The sequence below is a fragment of the Aulonocara stuartgranti genome, assembly GCF_965226115.1.
Source record: "Aulonocara stuartgranti genome assembly, chromosome: 4".
NCBI lineage: Eukaryota > Metazoa > Chordata > Actinopteri > Cichliformes > Cichlidae > Aulonocara > Aulonocara stuartgranti.
The window spans coordinates 12,865,731-12,879,382 of NC_138942.1; the positions used below are offsets into that span (position 1 = coordinate 12,865,731).

General features: G+C 41.1%; 1 protein-coding gene across 1 annotated transcript; it reads left to right on the plus strand.

Moving 5' to 3' along the window:
- Positions 1 to 1,023: 1,023 nt before the first annotated feature.
- hs3st3b1a (heparan sulfate (glucosamine) 3-O-sulfotransferase 3B1a) lies at positions 1,024 to 13,391 on the plus strand. Its single transcript, XM_082531727.1, has 2 exons — positions 1,024 to 1,830; positions 11,554 to 13,391. Exons 1-2 carry the CDS (start codon positions 1,337 to 1,339, stop codon positions 12,170 to 12,172), a joined length of 1,113 nt encoding a protein of 370 aa, XP_082387853.1. The 5' UTR covers positions 1,024 to 1,336; the 3' UTR covers positions 12,173 to 13,391.
- The last annotated feature ends 261 nt before the right edge of the window (positions 13,392 to 13,652 follow it).

The window sequence follows — 13,652 nt, forward strand, 5'->3', positions numbered from 1 at the left end:
TTGTTTTTAAATAAATAAATAAACACATTTTTGATCTATTTCTATTTAGTTAATATAAAAATTACCTACTGCTTTCCTTGGTGGTTCCCTGTGCTATAGTAAGCCACCTGTAAATTAAATTGTGCCTTACACCAAAGAGAGACCTCCTCTGTTATTATAATCATAAATACTTCAACTTCATTCTTTCATAACTAATTATTTTTATTTATGTATTTATTTATTTTTAAAAAGGCATATTTTGATTTTATTAAAGTTCCGCTCCAGGCTGAAGTTCTTGTGTGTTTTGGTGAGGTTTTTTTTTTTTGTTGTTTTTGTTTTTTTGCTTAGTCTACATTCAGCGCTTCACCTGCATCAAAGTAGACCAAGGCTGAAAGAAAAATCCCTGAACTTTCAAAATAAAAGTCAAGTGATATGGTAGAGAAAAGAGGTTTCTGGCCGACTTCTAATGTGCACGGAGGGGAAAAAACAGGAAAAGAAAAAGAAAATGTCAAAAATCTTCCAAAATTTGAAATGTGTGTTTTTAAAAAAATAATATTATTGTGTGTAATATTTTTTAAGCACAACCTGAATCGATGTTGTTCTAGTAATAAAAATGAACAAATCACAGTAAGTACCAAAGGGTGGCACATATTATCATATGAATGTAAATTTCAGCCTAAATTATGATCAGTGTGTGCTGTAATGTGAGTACATAGGTTTTTCTTCTTCTTCTTCTACTTATTATCATCATCATTATTATTATTTGTCTATGGATAATATCCTGCCATAGATTTAAAGTTATAATCTGATCCACTGTCTATAGATTGCAGTTGTATTAAAGTAGCGTATGCAAAAAATCTATATAAGGAAAAATGTATTAAATAAAGACAAATCATGGATAAAATGTGAATATGCGAGTGTAGACCGTATGTATAGATTTCTTTTACCACTTGACAACGCTTACTTTGAAAAGCTTATCGGAAGTGATAATTTCTCTGCTTGACGCTCTCGCCTGAAAATAACTTGGTGCCTCAGAGTGATCGCTCAGACGCTCAGAGGCAGTGATGGGAGGCAAGCTGGTTCCTGACGCGCATATCGCTCAACTGGTGATCTGTTCGAATTGCTTTTTGCCGCTCAGTTTTTTTGTTTTTATTTTAAATTAAAGTATTTTTACAGGTATTAAAGTGGAACTAGATGAGCATATGCAGTTCAGTTTTACTTCCCATGTTGGTTAAACGCTAATTTATGTTTTGGGAAATTGCGCAGCGGTTGTCCAGGAGCAGAACTATGGCAGAGGAGTGAGGCAGCTTTGTCAAAATGCAAAGTAACTGGAATACAACTTTGTCACGGCGGTCCTATGGAATATAGTCCGATTATACACAGTCTACATGTTGTGCCATCATCCCACGTGAAAAACAAACTCTTTGTATTTTGCATAATGCTGTCCCTTTGGGTGTATATGATATATTGCTGTGTTGGCTACTGCTCCACTGTTCCAAACCTGACGTACGGATCGGTGAACAGACGCGAAAACCACGCAGAAGTTGACAACCAGGGGTCCTCTTTAGGAGCGTCCAGGGACTTACTAAATAACGAGAACGAGTTGGACAGCAGAGGAGACGAGTGGGATGAAATTAGAGGCGAGGCGAAAGCGTTGGATGATAATGCCATGTCAGGTTCCCTCAATGAGTCGGAAAGTAAAAAGTTGCCCCAGGCAATCATCATCGGAGTGAAGAAAGGAGGCACCCGGGCGCTGCTGGAGTTTCTGCGCCTGCATCCGGACATCCGAGCGGTGGGAGCGGAGCCGCACTTCTTCGACCGCAACTACGATAAAGGACTGGAGTGGTACAGGTAGACTAGCTCACTCATCCTCACAGTGCAGTATTAAAAACCCACGAGTCACGCACACGAGCGCTACAAAAACACGCCATGCCTCATTTTCCAAAAAGCTGTTTGCTCATTGAAACGTGGGCTAGTTATGTGGACATAAATCTCCAGTTGTCTGCAAATGTATCGCAATAATTGAGGTTTACATTGCTGTGATTGATCGTCATATTTTCAATCTTCATAAAACCCAACAACCACCTTCTCCCCTGGCTTATTAAAGACACAGTTATATTTACATTTCTACTAAAGCCTTTCATGTCCTGAAAGTCTAGCCTCACTTAACCAAAAGTTACGCCTGTAAATCATTTTGACAGGTAGCCTCATAACATCAGCTCTGATGATCGAGCTATGTGTGAAAGTTGATAAGAAGAAGAAACCAAGAGATTACATTAAAAAAAAGAAAAATAATTTTACGCGGTGTATTTGTCACAGCGAAAACCATGTAACACTCGATTTCTATTTTATGAATATTAACAATAATGAATTAAATAAATAAATAAATACAAACACTCATACTGAGATTATGTAGTGTAGAGTGTGTCATGTATTATGGGCTCTAGTTAAACAGATTCACAGTTTGTCATGCTGATTACCAATCATGAAGGAGGAATATATAATGTAAAATATCCATTGTGGAAAGGAGGAAACACCATGCAGGTTCATTGCCTCTAACTGAAGCTCAACCATGGGGTTTATCCACAAAATAAATACTGCTGGTGAGATGTTATTTGTTTCCTCCTGTCATAGAGATATCTGCAGCACTGTATAATCTCTATATCTACCAGCATGAAGAGCAGGTTCAGGCTTTTAGCATATAAATGACAAACTTTTACAGTTTTAACAACTGTCAGTGAAGTCAAACCTTTAATGCACTCTAAGCACTTGAATAAGTGACACATTTTAATAAAGGGAAATTGTTATCATTTGCGCAGTTTTGTTTGGCCGCTTTTCCAAGTTGTGTCGATTTACACAAAGGACAGTTATTTTGTGCGTGTTTGCTTGACCCTGACTGACAGTTCCCGGAATTTTTCTACATCTATCCTTGGATCTTGACTTTCGCTGGCTTTCCAAAAAGGAGAGCAGGCACCAGGGAGAAAATGATAATGCAGAGCTTCCATTTAGACTTGACCTGAATTCTGGATGCGGTTCAGAGTAATAGCCTTTGGTTTATAGCTAGGAGTCAGCAAGTTACATAAAACTGTCATCTAACTTCCTGAAGTGAGATTCAACTTTCTGTTGATTCATTTGGAGTAATTTGTTTCAGAAGCTCAGTCGATCAGAGGCTCTCATCACAGATCTTTGGTTGCTTAAACACTGAATAAGGCAACATTTTTACTGTATTCTCTGTCATGGCAACTGTTGTCCTTGTATGCAAGCTCTTTACTATCACCTCAGCTGCACAATAACAATGCACTACTCTTAGTGGAAAAAGAAAATACTGTAGATTGGAACTGAGTGCTTTACATCAGAGCAGCCACATTGTTAACAAGAGATAATAGGAGATACTGCTGCTTCAGGTGTCCATTTGACTGAGCCCAGGGATTAACAGGCAATGTCAAAGGATGTAGACACTGTTTCAAAGCTGGCTTCATAGAGCTACAATAGGGGAAGCGAAGCATTGTTCAAAGGACTTCTTGCCTAAGCTCCTTTGAGAATTTCCGGACAGGTTTAGGGCATTTTTGGATGATCAGTCTACGGAGAAATTCTTTTGTCCATCACTGTAGACTCAAAAATAACATGAAACCGTCCTGCGCTTGAACACTTATTAGTCTTCATGCTGTTTTAATCTACAAGTAACACATGTCTGGAATGAATGATGGCTTAAAGAAAAGGAAATACCATCATTAAAGATGGATAGAATTTAATGTTCATTAAGTAAAAGTCCAAGAAAAAAACCTTTTACAGATAAGTGAGGCATACTTACTTCTTGTTCACAGTGACACATGCACACTAAACACACAGTTAGTGGCTGTGAGAAGCAGTTTGATCTTGAGAATGTTTAATGCGTAATGCAGACTTCTTCTTTTTTCAGAGAGGTGATCCAGCTAATTAAAACAACTCGGCTTGAGTTGTCACAGTGAGATCGCTGTGCCACAAATTGACCCCCTTGCAGCACAGCCCTGTGACATCTAGTCAGCCCTTAATGATCATTTAGTGGTGCTCAGAAAACCTCCGGCTGCCTTTAAGGAAGAGTGCATTGTTGCTGGATGATCTTTAAAAGTATACTCTGTAATACATTTGAGCTTTTGCTGAAAAAAAAAGTCATCAGACAATCCTGTGTCCACACTAACCAAGTCAGAAAGAGGCATCCACTGACTTGTTGGCCCATATCTTTCACTTCATTGCCCCTCGACTAATGGTGAGCAGTGGCTTGGGGAGAGGTGCGTTCTGCTGGGTGGGCTTATCAGCTCCTGGGGTGGCATTGAGTTGTGCCCGCACCATTTATCTGCTGTGATTGGTGTGTTCCATTCTGTTGGAGGTCTGTTGTGTCCATCCCTCTGGAGCCCCACATAGAGGAGGGGCCCTCGCCCAGCAGGAGGCCAACCACAATATAGCATGTTTTCACTCTAAGGCAAAAAAAGCGAAGCAGACATACAATACCACATGCTTACTCGAACAAAGCGCAGGAGGCAACTTCCAAAAGCCGTGGGAATGGCTTTTTTAGCACAATTCTAACTTCCTCCTCTATATCTTTTTGGACAGGTTATCTTCTGTTCAACGCTCTGATCAAGGTCTTTTGGGCTCTGTGCAGTAGATGTGACTTAATTGCTGTAATCATGTTTTTCCTCTTGAGGTTCCAAATATAGAACAATGAAGAGCTTTCTTACTAACTCATGGAGGGTGTCGGAGAACAGGGCCTAATCCTCCTTGGAGCCCCGGGGGAGCTTACTGCAGCCCAGCGGCAGATAGAGGGCAGTAAATTTAAAGTGAGTCCTTTCTTACTTTTGCGTGATGGAGCTCCATGAAAAGGGATGTTGGAGAACCCCTGAGGATTGCATTAACCCTGACAATAAAAGAGCAGACAATTAGTGTGAAACATGTTTTCTCTGCCTTCACTTTGTATGCAAATGTGCTCAAAAGGGTGAAAGTGCCCTTTGACGAAGCCCAGCAGGAGTTCATCAGGAAGAGCATTCACTGGAACCCGCCCAAGAAAAGACTCAAACACTACGCTTAAGCTTTTTTAGCCCGAAAGTTGACTTTCAGATTTTCTGTGCGAAAAGTTGCATTTCCCAGGAGCGGGTTTACTTAAATCCACTGGTATCTTTTTGCGCACTCAACACTTTTAGCTGCAAGGACACATGAGAACTGGTGTAAGTGAGACAGCTCTCGATGAAGGTATCACCCGGCTTAAACTAATGTGTCAGCACACTCACAAGAAAAGAAGTTTTGGGGGTTTTTTTTCCCAGCAAACCATGAAACCTTGCACTTTAAGAACTTCATTTCCTACAAAGACCTTTTTGTTTGCTAGCAATTCCTAGAATAAATCCTATAAATCGTCGATACTAGTAATGTGCGCATCCTCTCCCTATTCCAGAGATTGGAGGCTTAATTTGCTGCAACAACCCCCTGGGCTTTTGCTTGAGGCAATTTGTCAAACCACAGCACTTATTACAGCACTTTGGAAACACTGAAACAAAACAAGTTCACTCCATTATATCCCCATGAGTTGTTGACTTCCTCATCTCTCTCTTTTGTAGTTTCTTCAGGGAAAATGTGTTGTTTCCTGAAGCTGTCTTTCACTCTGCTGCAGAGACTCCCTGACAGAAAGTCAGGGCAACTTTAGAAACAACCAGTCTGCCTCAGCCATCTTTGTTTTTCTTCTTTGAAGTCTTGTTTTCGTTTTCTGATCCTCTCAAACCACCTTGCATCTGTGAGGAATAGTCTAATTGTTCCAAACATCACATATGCCAGAAACATAGATGTTGGATTTCTTTTCTATTTTATAATAACTCTAAAACACAATTTAAGCTTTTTAATGTACACTATTTCTATTCCATTACTGCTCAAAACAATACAAAGCTAAGCTGACGAGGCTCCGATATATTAATGCTATTAAGCTCTCGACAACTTTGTGCTTATTCAGTCAGCACACTAAAGCTTGATCATATTAGTTCGTTTTTCCTGGCCCTGTTATATCTGTGTCACAGTTTTTACATCCACAACTATGCAAGTGTTTGTCAGTGCTTTTTGCATTTGAGTGACTACTAGTTCACTTCAGCTTGGCTGCTGTTGCAGGACTGTTCACCCCTGAACTTTGATCCATAGATTCAGACACAAACACATTCCTGTGAACCCCCCTTAAATTTGATGGCTCACACTGTTGTCTCTTTTCATCTACTGTGTGTAAAGAAAGTAGCGAGTAACTCATACAGGCTTACTATGCACTGATAGCAACAAAGGTTTTTATAGCTGTTGTCATAATTACAAAAAAACAGTGCACGCTAAGCGATTAGCTGAATGTTATTGGATTGCATTTTTGAGCACCAAGACTTAGATTAAAAGCTCTGTAAAGAATGGATTGCCTGAATTCTTAGATGTTAAAGGAAGGCTGGCAGTTGTGTGAGAGAAACCAGAATGGCTGTTCCTCCTGTTTCTCCTCCTCCTCTCTTTAAAACAGGCCTGGTTCCACCAGGCAACCAGGTGGCCTTGAGTTCTGCATATACTGACAGTAATAATGAAGGACATGCAAAAGCTGTTATTTGTGGCTCCATAAGAAGGAAATTTAAAGTGTAATGACGATGTTTTTGATACTTAAAAGGAAGGCGCACAATGGCTAGAGAAATCCTTGCGTGTTAGTACACTAGTCTGATTATTCCGAGTGGCTGCATACCACACCTCTCATCCTGTCTTCGAGGAGAGGGATGTTTCCCACAGAAGCTCAACTGCTCTTGGAACTGCAGGGTAAGATTAGAACTCATCATGCCATTAGATAACGTTGAGGGTTTTTTTTCAAGCACTGTCCCTTGTCACTAGGATCTAAGAAAGCTGAAATATAGATGCCAATTAGAGTCAGTCAAGCAGAATACTGCAGAATACAAAAAAAAGCCTCCTCCTGGAGTTTTTTTGCACCTTACTTGCTCCTTACTGAACTCATTACTGAGGACATCACCCAGCAGCTGAGCACCAAGCTACATGCAGTGATGTTGTAAATTCCTACCTTTGAACCTGCTTCCTGATAGCAATGAATGTAAACAAGGCACCAGAAACAAGCCCTGTCTCCCCGGCAGCCAGTTAAATGGACACACCTGACTGCCCGGCAGACAAAACAGAGGCCCATTACACAACCCACCAATCCCAGATTAATGTCTGTCTGTAGGTTGTGCTATTGAGGCAAGAAAATGCAGACGCTGCATCTAAAAATGCCCGCCGACAACTTTGGCGTCAGAACAGAGGGGTGGGGGCATGCAGTCTCCATCCTCCGACAATGCACCTGATTCCATCTAATCCTTGTATTTACTCTCTTCCTCTCTCCTTATCTCCCCATTGCTATTGCTCTGAGTGAGGTTTGTCTGAAATGCAATTTAGTTTGTAACATGACAATTATAAGCGTTTTTTATTTTTTGCTTCATGACTCAGAAAACACAATCCATTTTGTTTCACACATACAACCAGGGTCATAGGTAAGCTGGAAACTATGCCTGTTGCATAGGCCAGGAAGCAAGGCACACTTTGGAAAAGCCAACTCAGAGTAGAGACACATTCAATTTAGAATAACCAGTTAATCCCACTAACTTCCTGTCTTTGGACTGTGGGAGGAAGCTAGAATACCTGGAGAAAACCCACACAGCCACAGGTGCAAACTTAGCCAGTTGGTGGAATCAAACCCAGGATTCTAACTAAACACCGTGCCACCATGGTTATATATTTGGCTATTAGCTTTGTATAGCCAAATAAAACCATGAAAAATTCATGAAGGGGTCAAAGTCAGCACCTTATGGCTCAGTGTGCCTCAATGCTAAACGACAATGCATTTGCATAGCTGACTGATAGATGCACTGAAACCTATTGGTTCCAGGCAACATTGTTTATTAAGCAGAACAAATTGCGAAAGCTTGCTACATCTGCCCCCCCCTAAGGCAACTCGCTCTCAGACCTCGTTCAGTTGGAGATGTTCTCCTGTTCTCTATCGGTGCTAAGATGAATAATGCATGCCCTCATCACGCAGGTTGTTTTTCTCATTGACTAAGTGGAAAGTTTGATAGGTAGTGAGGTTTTGTGCCTATTCGGGCCTCGACAAAGGGCCTACGGCACTGCACTTGTGTTTATTCAAGAGATGGAGAAGATAATTGCAGTGGGCTCCAGTATAGTTTTTTTGTATCTCTCTCCTCTGTTGTTTTCCATCACCTTCAACTGTAGCTAAGGTTCTCAGGGAGAGGAAAAACACTATAAATATGTAAGACCCACAGCTTCTATAGACAAAAGAAAGAGCAGGTGACATTAGGCGAAGAAACTGTATAAGGAAGAGAACCCCTCTTCTGTATAAATTGCACTAATACAGTGGGGCAAAAAAGTATTTAGTCAGCCACCGATTGTGCAAGTTCCCCCACCTAAAATGATGACAGAGGTCAGTAATTTGCACCAGAGGTACACTTCAACTGTGAGAGACAGAATGTGAAAAAAAAATCCATGAATCCACATGGTAGGATTTGTAAAGAATTTATTCGTAAATCAGGGTGGAAAATAAGTATTTGGTCAATAATAAAAATACAACTCAATACTTTGTAACATAACCTTTGTTGGCAATAACAGAGGTCAAACATTTACTATAGGTCTTTACCAGGTTTGCACACACAGTAGCTGGTATTTTGGCCCATTCCTCCATGCAGATCTTCTCGAGAGCAGTGATGTTTTGGGGCTGTCGCCGAGCAACACGGACTTTCAACTCCCGCCACAGATTTTCTATGGGGTTGAGGTCTGGAGACTGGCTAGGCCACTCCAGGACTTTCAAATGCTTCTTACGGAGCCACTCCTTTGTTGCCCGGGCGGTGTGTTTTGGATCATTGTCATGTTGGAAGACCCAGCCTCGTTTCATCTTCAAAGTTCTCACTGATGGAAGGAGGTTTTGGCTCAAAATCTCACGATACATGGCCCCATTCATTCTGTCCTTAACACGGATCAGTCGTCCTGTCCCCTTGGCAGAAAAACAGCCCCATAGCATGATGTTTCCACCCCCATGCTTCACAGTAGGTATGGTGTTCTTGGGATGCAACTCAGTATTCTTCTTCCTCCAAACACGACGAGTTGAGTTTATACCAAAAAGTTCTACTTTGGTTTCATCTGACCACATGACATTCTCCCAATCCTCTGCTGTATCATCCATGTGCTCTCTGGCAAACTTCAGACGGGCCTGGACATGCGCTGGCTTCAGCAGCGGAACACGTCTGGCACTGCGGGATTTGATTCCCTGCCGTTGTAGTGTGTTACTGATGGTGACCTTTGTTACTTTGGTCCCAGCTCTCTGCAGGTCATTCACCAGGTCCCCCCGTGTGGTTCTGGGATCTTTGCTCACCGTTCTCATGATCATTTTGACCCCACGGGATGAGATCTTGCGTGGAGCCCCAGATCGAGGGAGATTATCAGTGGTCTTGTATGTCTTCCATTTTCTGATGATTGCTCCCACAGTTGATTTTTTCACACCAAGCTGCTTGCCTATTGTAGATTCACTCTTCCCAGTCTGGTGCAGGTCTACAATACTTTTCCTGGTGTCCTTCGAAAGCTCTTTGGTCTTGGCCACGGCGGAGTTTGGAGTCTGACTGTTTGAGGCTGTGGACAGGTGTCTTTTATACAGATGATGAGTTCAAACAGGTGCCATTCATACAGGTAACGAGTGGGGGACAGAAAAGCTTCTTACAGAAGACGTTACAGGTCTGTGAGAGCCAGAGATTTTCCTTGTTTGAGGTGACCAAATACTTATTTTCCACCCTAATTTACGAATAAATTCTTTACAAATCCTACCATGTGAATTCATGGATTTTTTTTCACATTCTGTCTCTCACAGTTGAAGTGTACCTCTGGTGCAAATTACTGACCTCTGTCATCATTTTAAGTGGGGGAACTTGCACAATCGGTGGCTGACTAAATACTTTTTTGCCCCATTGTAGCGTTTGGGTGATGTTTGTAGCTAAAGTCTTCTCTTCTCGCAGTGCTGTGAAGAGCAAAATCTTGCCATATTCTGTTGGTTTGCTGATGCAGAATTGCACGAAGAAAGCTGTTGTTAAACCAACAGATGGTTGGAAATTGTGGTAATTGTTTTAATGACATGACATGACTCCCTGCTTTCCTGTTGTTTGATTTAGATCAGCCGTTCACTATCAAAACCTAAGAATATTACCATGCAGTGTAGCAACTGAAGATTTACATTGTGACTAATGCAAACCCACATGAGGTTTGATTGAAAGGGATGCTTGTTAACGCAAGGCAATATACCATGGCTTAACATTTCTTTGTCAGAAGAAGAGATATGTGCACACTGCTCTTGATTCAAGTCATTTGTCACATCAGCGTGAGATCTCAGACTCTGATTAAGAGCTGCGGGGCACCAAAACGTTAGTTCAACATGCAATGCAATTTCTAAAAAAAGAAAAAAAAATGAGATGCTGTGTAAAGTAAAACTGGAATGCTATAATTTCTAAATCATTGCATTCTGTTTTTATTTACATGTTTTTGATGATGGATGAGGACCAGATGAGGAAAAGAGTCGAATCAGCAACTCCCTGACTCGATCCCAGCATGAAAATTGCATTCCCTACTTGCACTCAGCTGTATAGGAATATGTGGTGTTGTATCCAAACTTTGTGTAACTGTTTGTTTTTTCATGGATTTAAAATGCTCACCAGTGATTCTCATCATAATAGCCACATATCTCTCTCCCCCTCTCTCTAGAGACAAGCCAACCACCCAGTTCGCCAACAGGCAGCCAACCAGCCTCTAATGCTGTTTGGCTTAGTCCTAATCCCCCTTGGCTCACTTGAGCCATTATCCAGTGAGGGCTGCAGTTAACAGGCTATATTATGATCAACCCGAGCCATCCAGGGTTAAGAAGAATATGCAGTAATGGGAACAGACAGGTTCCAAGCATATTTCCAAAGGAATGCAAAGCTTCATCAAATTGTCACATTTCTCACAAAAATACTGATATTAGGAGAAAGGTGCATGACATTAAAGTGCATAAAGCTGCCTATTCATAGCTAAACCAGCATTTTTAAGTATAACGTAATGAGTCTGAGGAATATTTCAGTGTGATGATTGTGAGATGATTTAGGTCATTAGATGTTTAATGCAGGTACAAGAGGGACACGAGGGTGGATGTCTTCCTTTACAGCTTGTACTCGGAATGTGGAACTGTGTATTTTTTTCCCCCACACATTTACTGAAGATTGATAGGACTTCTGCTTTACCTGCCAGCCCTTGTCACGTCATGCACTGTCACAGGCTTTGTTAATGCAGCTCAAGATTTCTACTACTGTCTTCTTGGTGATGACTGACTAGCTTCTCTTTGACAGTGTTTATAAAGCTGCCATGAAGTGATATTATGTCATCGCTAATCTCATCGTCCTTGATTGGCACTTTTGTAAGCTGTTAACTCTACAAAGGAAAACAGAGTATACAGCGGAAATGGTAGAGTAGGTTTTTGCAAAATATGTCATCTGCAGTGCAAATGTAATTCTTTGTGTTTGTTCTTTACAGGGAATTAATGCCTAAGTCATCAGAAGGCCAGCTGACCATGGAAAAGACCCCCAGCTACTACGTTACTAAGGAGGTCCCTGCTCGAATCTACGCCATGTCTAAAGACACAAAGCTAATTGTAGTTGTCCGGGATCCTGTCACGCGAGCCATCTCAGACTACACTCAGACCCGCTCCAAGAAGCCAGACATCCCTTCTTTTGAGAGCCTGACCCTGAAGAACACCTCGGCAGGTCTGATTGACACCACATGGAGCGCTGTACAAATTGGCATGTACGCCAAGCACCTTGAGCGCTGGCTCCAGTACTTTCCCATGGAGCAGCTGCTGTTCGTTAGCGGAGAGCGTCTCATTACCGACCCTGCAGGTGAGATGGCTCATGTCCAGGACTTTCTTGGGCTGAGGAGGGTGGTCACAGAGAAGCATTTCCACTTTAACCCAGCAAAAGGCTTCCCCTGCCTTAAGAGACCTGAGGGGAACAGTAGGCCACATTGCTTGGGTAAAACCAAAGGCAGGACCCATCCTAATATTGACCCAGAGGTGGTTCAGAGGCTAAGAGACTTTTATAAACCCTTTAATTTCAAGTTTTACCAGATGACTGGTCATGACTTTGGTTGGGACTAAGAAAAAAAAATGATGACAGGCTCACGCTGGTTATCTGGAATTTCTTTTTGTTATAATTATATCACTCTGGAGTTATTGTTTTACAGTCTATGTACAGTATTTGGTGGTGTGTAAAAAGATCAGAAGTCTATTTTATGATAATTTATTGTTATGATATTAACTCACTAAGCTGCCTAACTAGGTTTATTCATGTTTTTATTTGTCGCGAGCTACAAAATCTCTCTTTTTTTTGACCTAAAAGCACACAGTTTTACAGGTATTACAATCAGGGTCACTATGTTTTCTTTTTCTTTCTTTTTCTTTCTTTTTACCCAATTCAGACCCAGCTGACAACAAAACTGGTAATATCCCCTTAACATTTGCCTGACCCTCAGAGGTCTGTGGACCCACTTAGTCAGGTCGATACAGGCCTCAGCTGATCCAGCGCAACTTGCCAGGTAGATCAATAAAGTAATAGCTCCTCATCATGTCAATTATACCTGAGTGATGGCATTGTCTTGATCTCTCAAGCGTCTCAATAAAACATTGATCCATTAATGGTAGCAAGTTTATGGTCAACCTTTGAGCCAAATTCAAGTTAATATGAGAATATAAATTTCCACTGCAATATTCTGACTTAACCACTATTTATTTTGTCTCTACAGAAGAATGTTGATCGGGTTCCAATAGAGTCGTGTCAAATCTGTTTTGTATGTTTTTATCCATTTTCCAAAGAGCTGCCTCCCAGATTTCATAACGCCTATAGAAAATGATTTATATGAAAAGTCATATGAGCCATTCACATTTATTGATCTGTACTGAAATTGCTCTCATTGATCACTCTGTGCAGCTTCTTACTGCATCTGATAGTGGATGTGTTAATTATGCCCTTTCCCACAGTACATCAGCTGCTGGAGTGAAAAGGAGGACTTATTTTCTTTACTTTCAGAAGAAACTAAACCAATATAGCCTTTTAGAATTCCTCATCTAAGTTTCATTTGTGGTTGAGTTTTATTCAGCCTCTACAATTCAGCAGTTCCGACATCATCCAGGGTCATTCTAAAATGATTTGCTACAACGTTGTTGTTGTAGAGGCACTATTTCACTGTATGCTTTGCTTTAAAAACATTGAAATTAGTTGGGTTTAAATGAGATGTTGATTAAAAGGTGCAGTCTTGTCATCTTTAATAAAGAAATAAAGAAAGTGTGTTTTATCAAAGTCAAACAATGCAGTCTCTGGCATCCTTGGATTTTCGGTATGGTTAGAAAAAAAATAGGATAGTGCTATAAATGTGTTTTATTTGTTGGGTAGCAGCGTGGGTTATCAATGCTTCAGGTTTATGCAGGCAAAAGTGTAATCTTGTGTCTAATCACCATTCTACACATTGTTGCGCTAACAGGCTAATTAGCACGTTAGCTGTCTTGGCTTCCCACTGCCACCACTAAGAGGATTTCGTTGCCATGACCCCCACAAACACATTAAGTGTCAGGTTTCTCATCA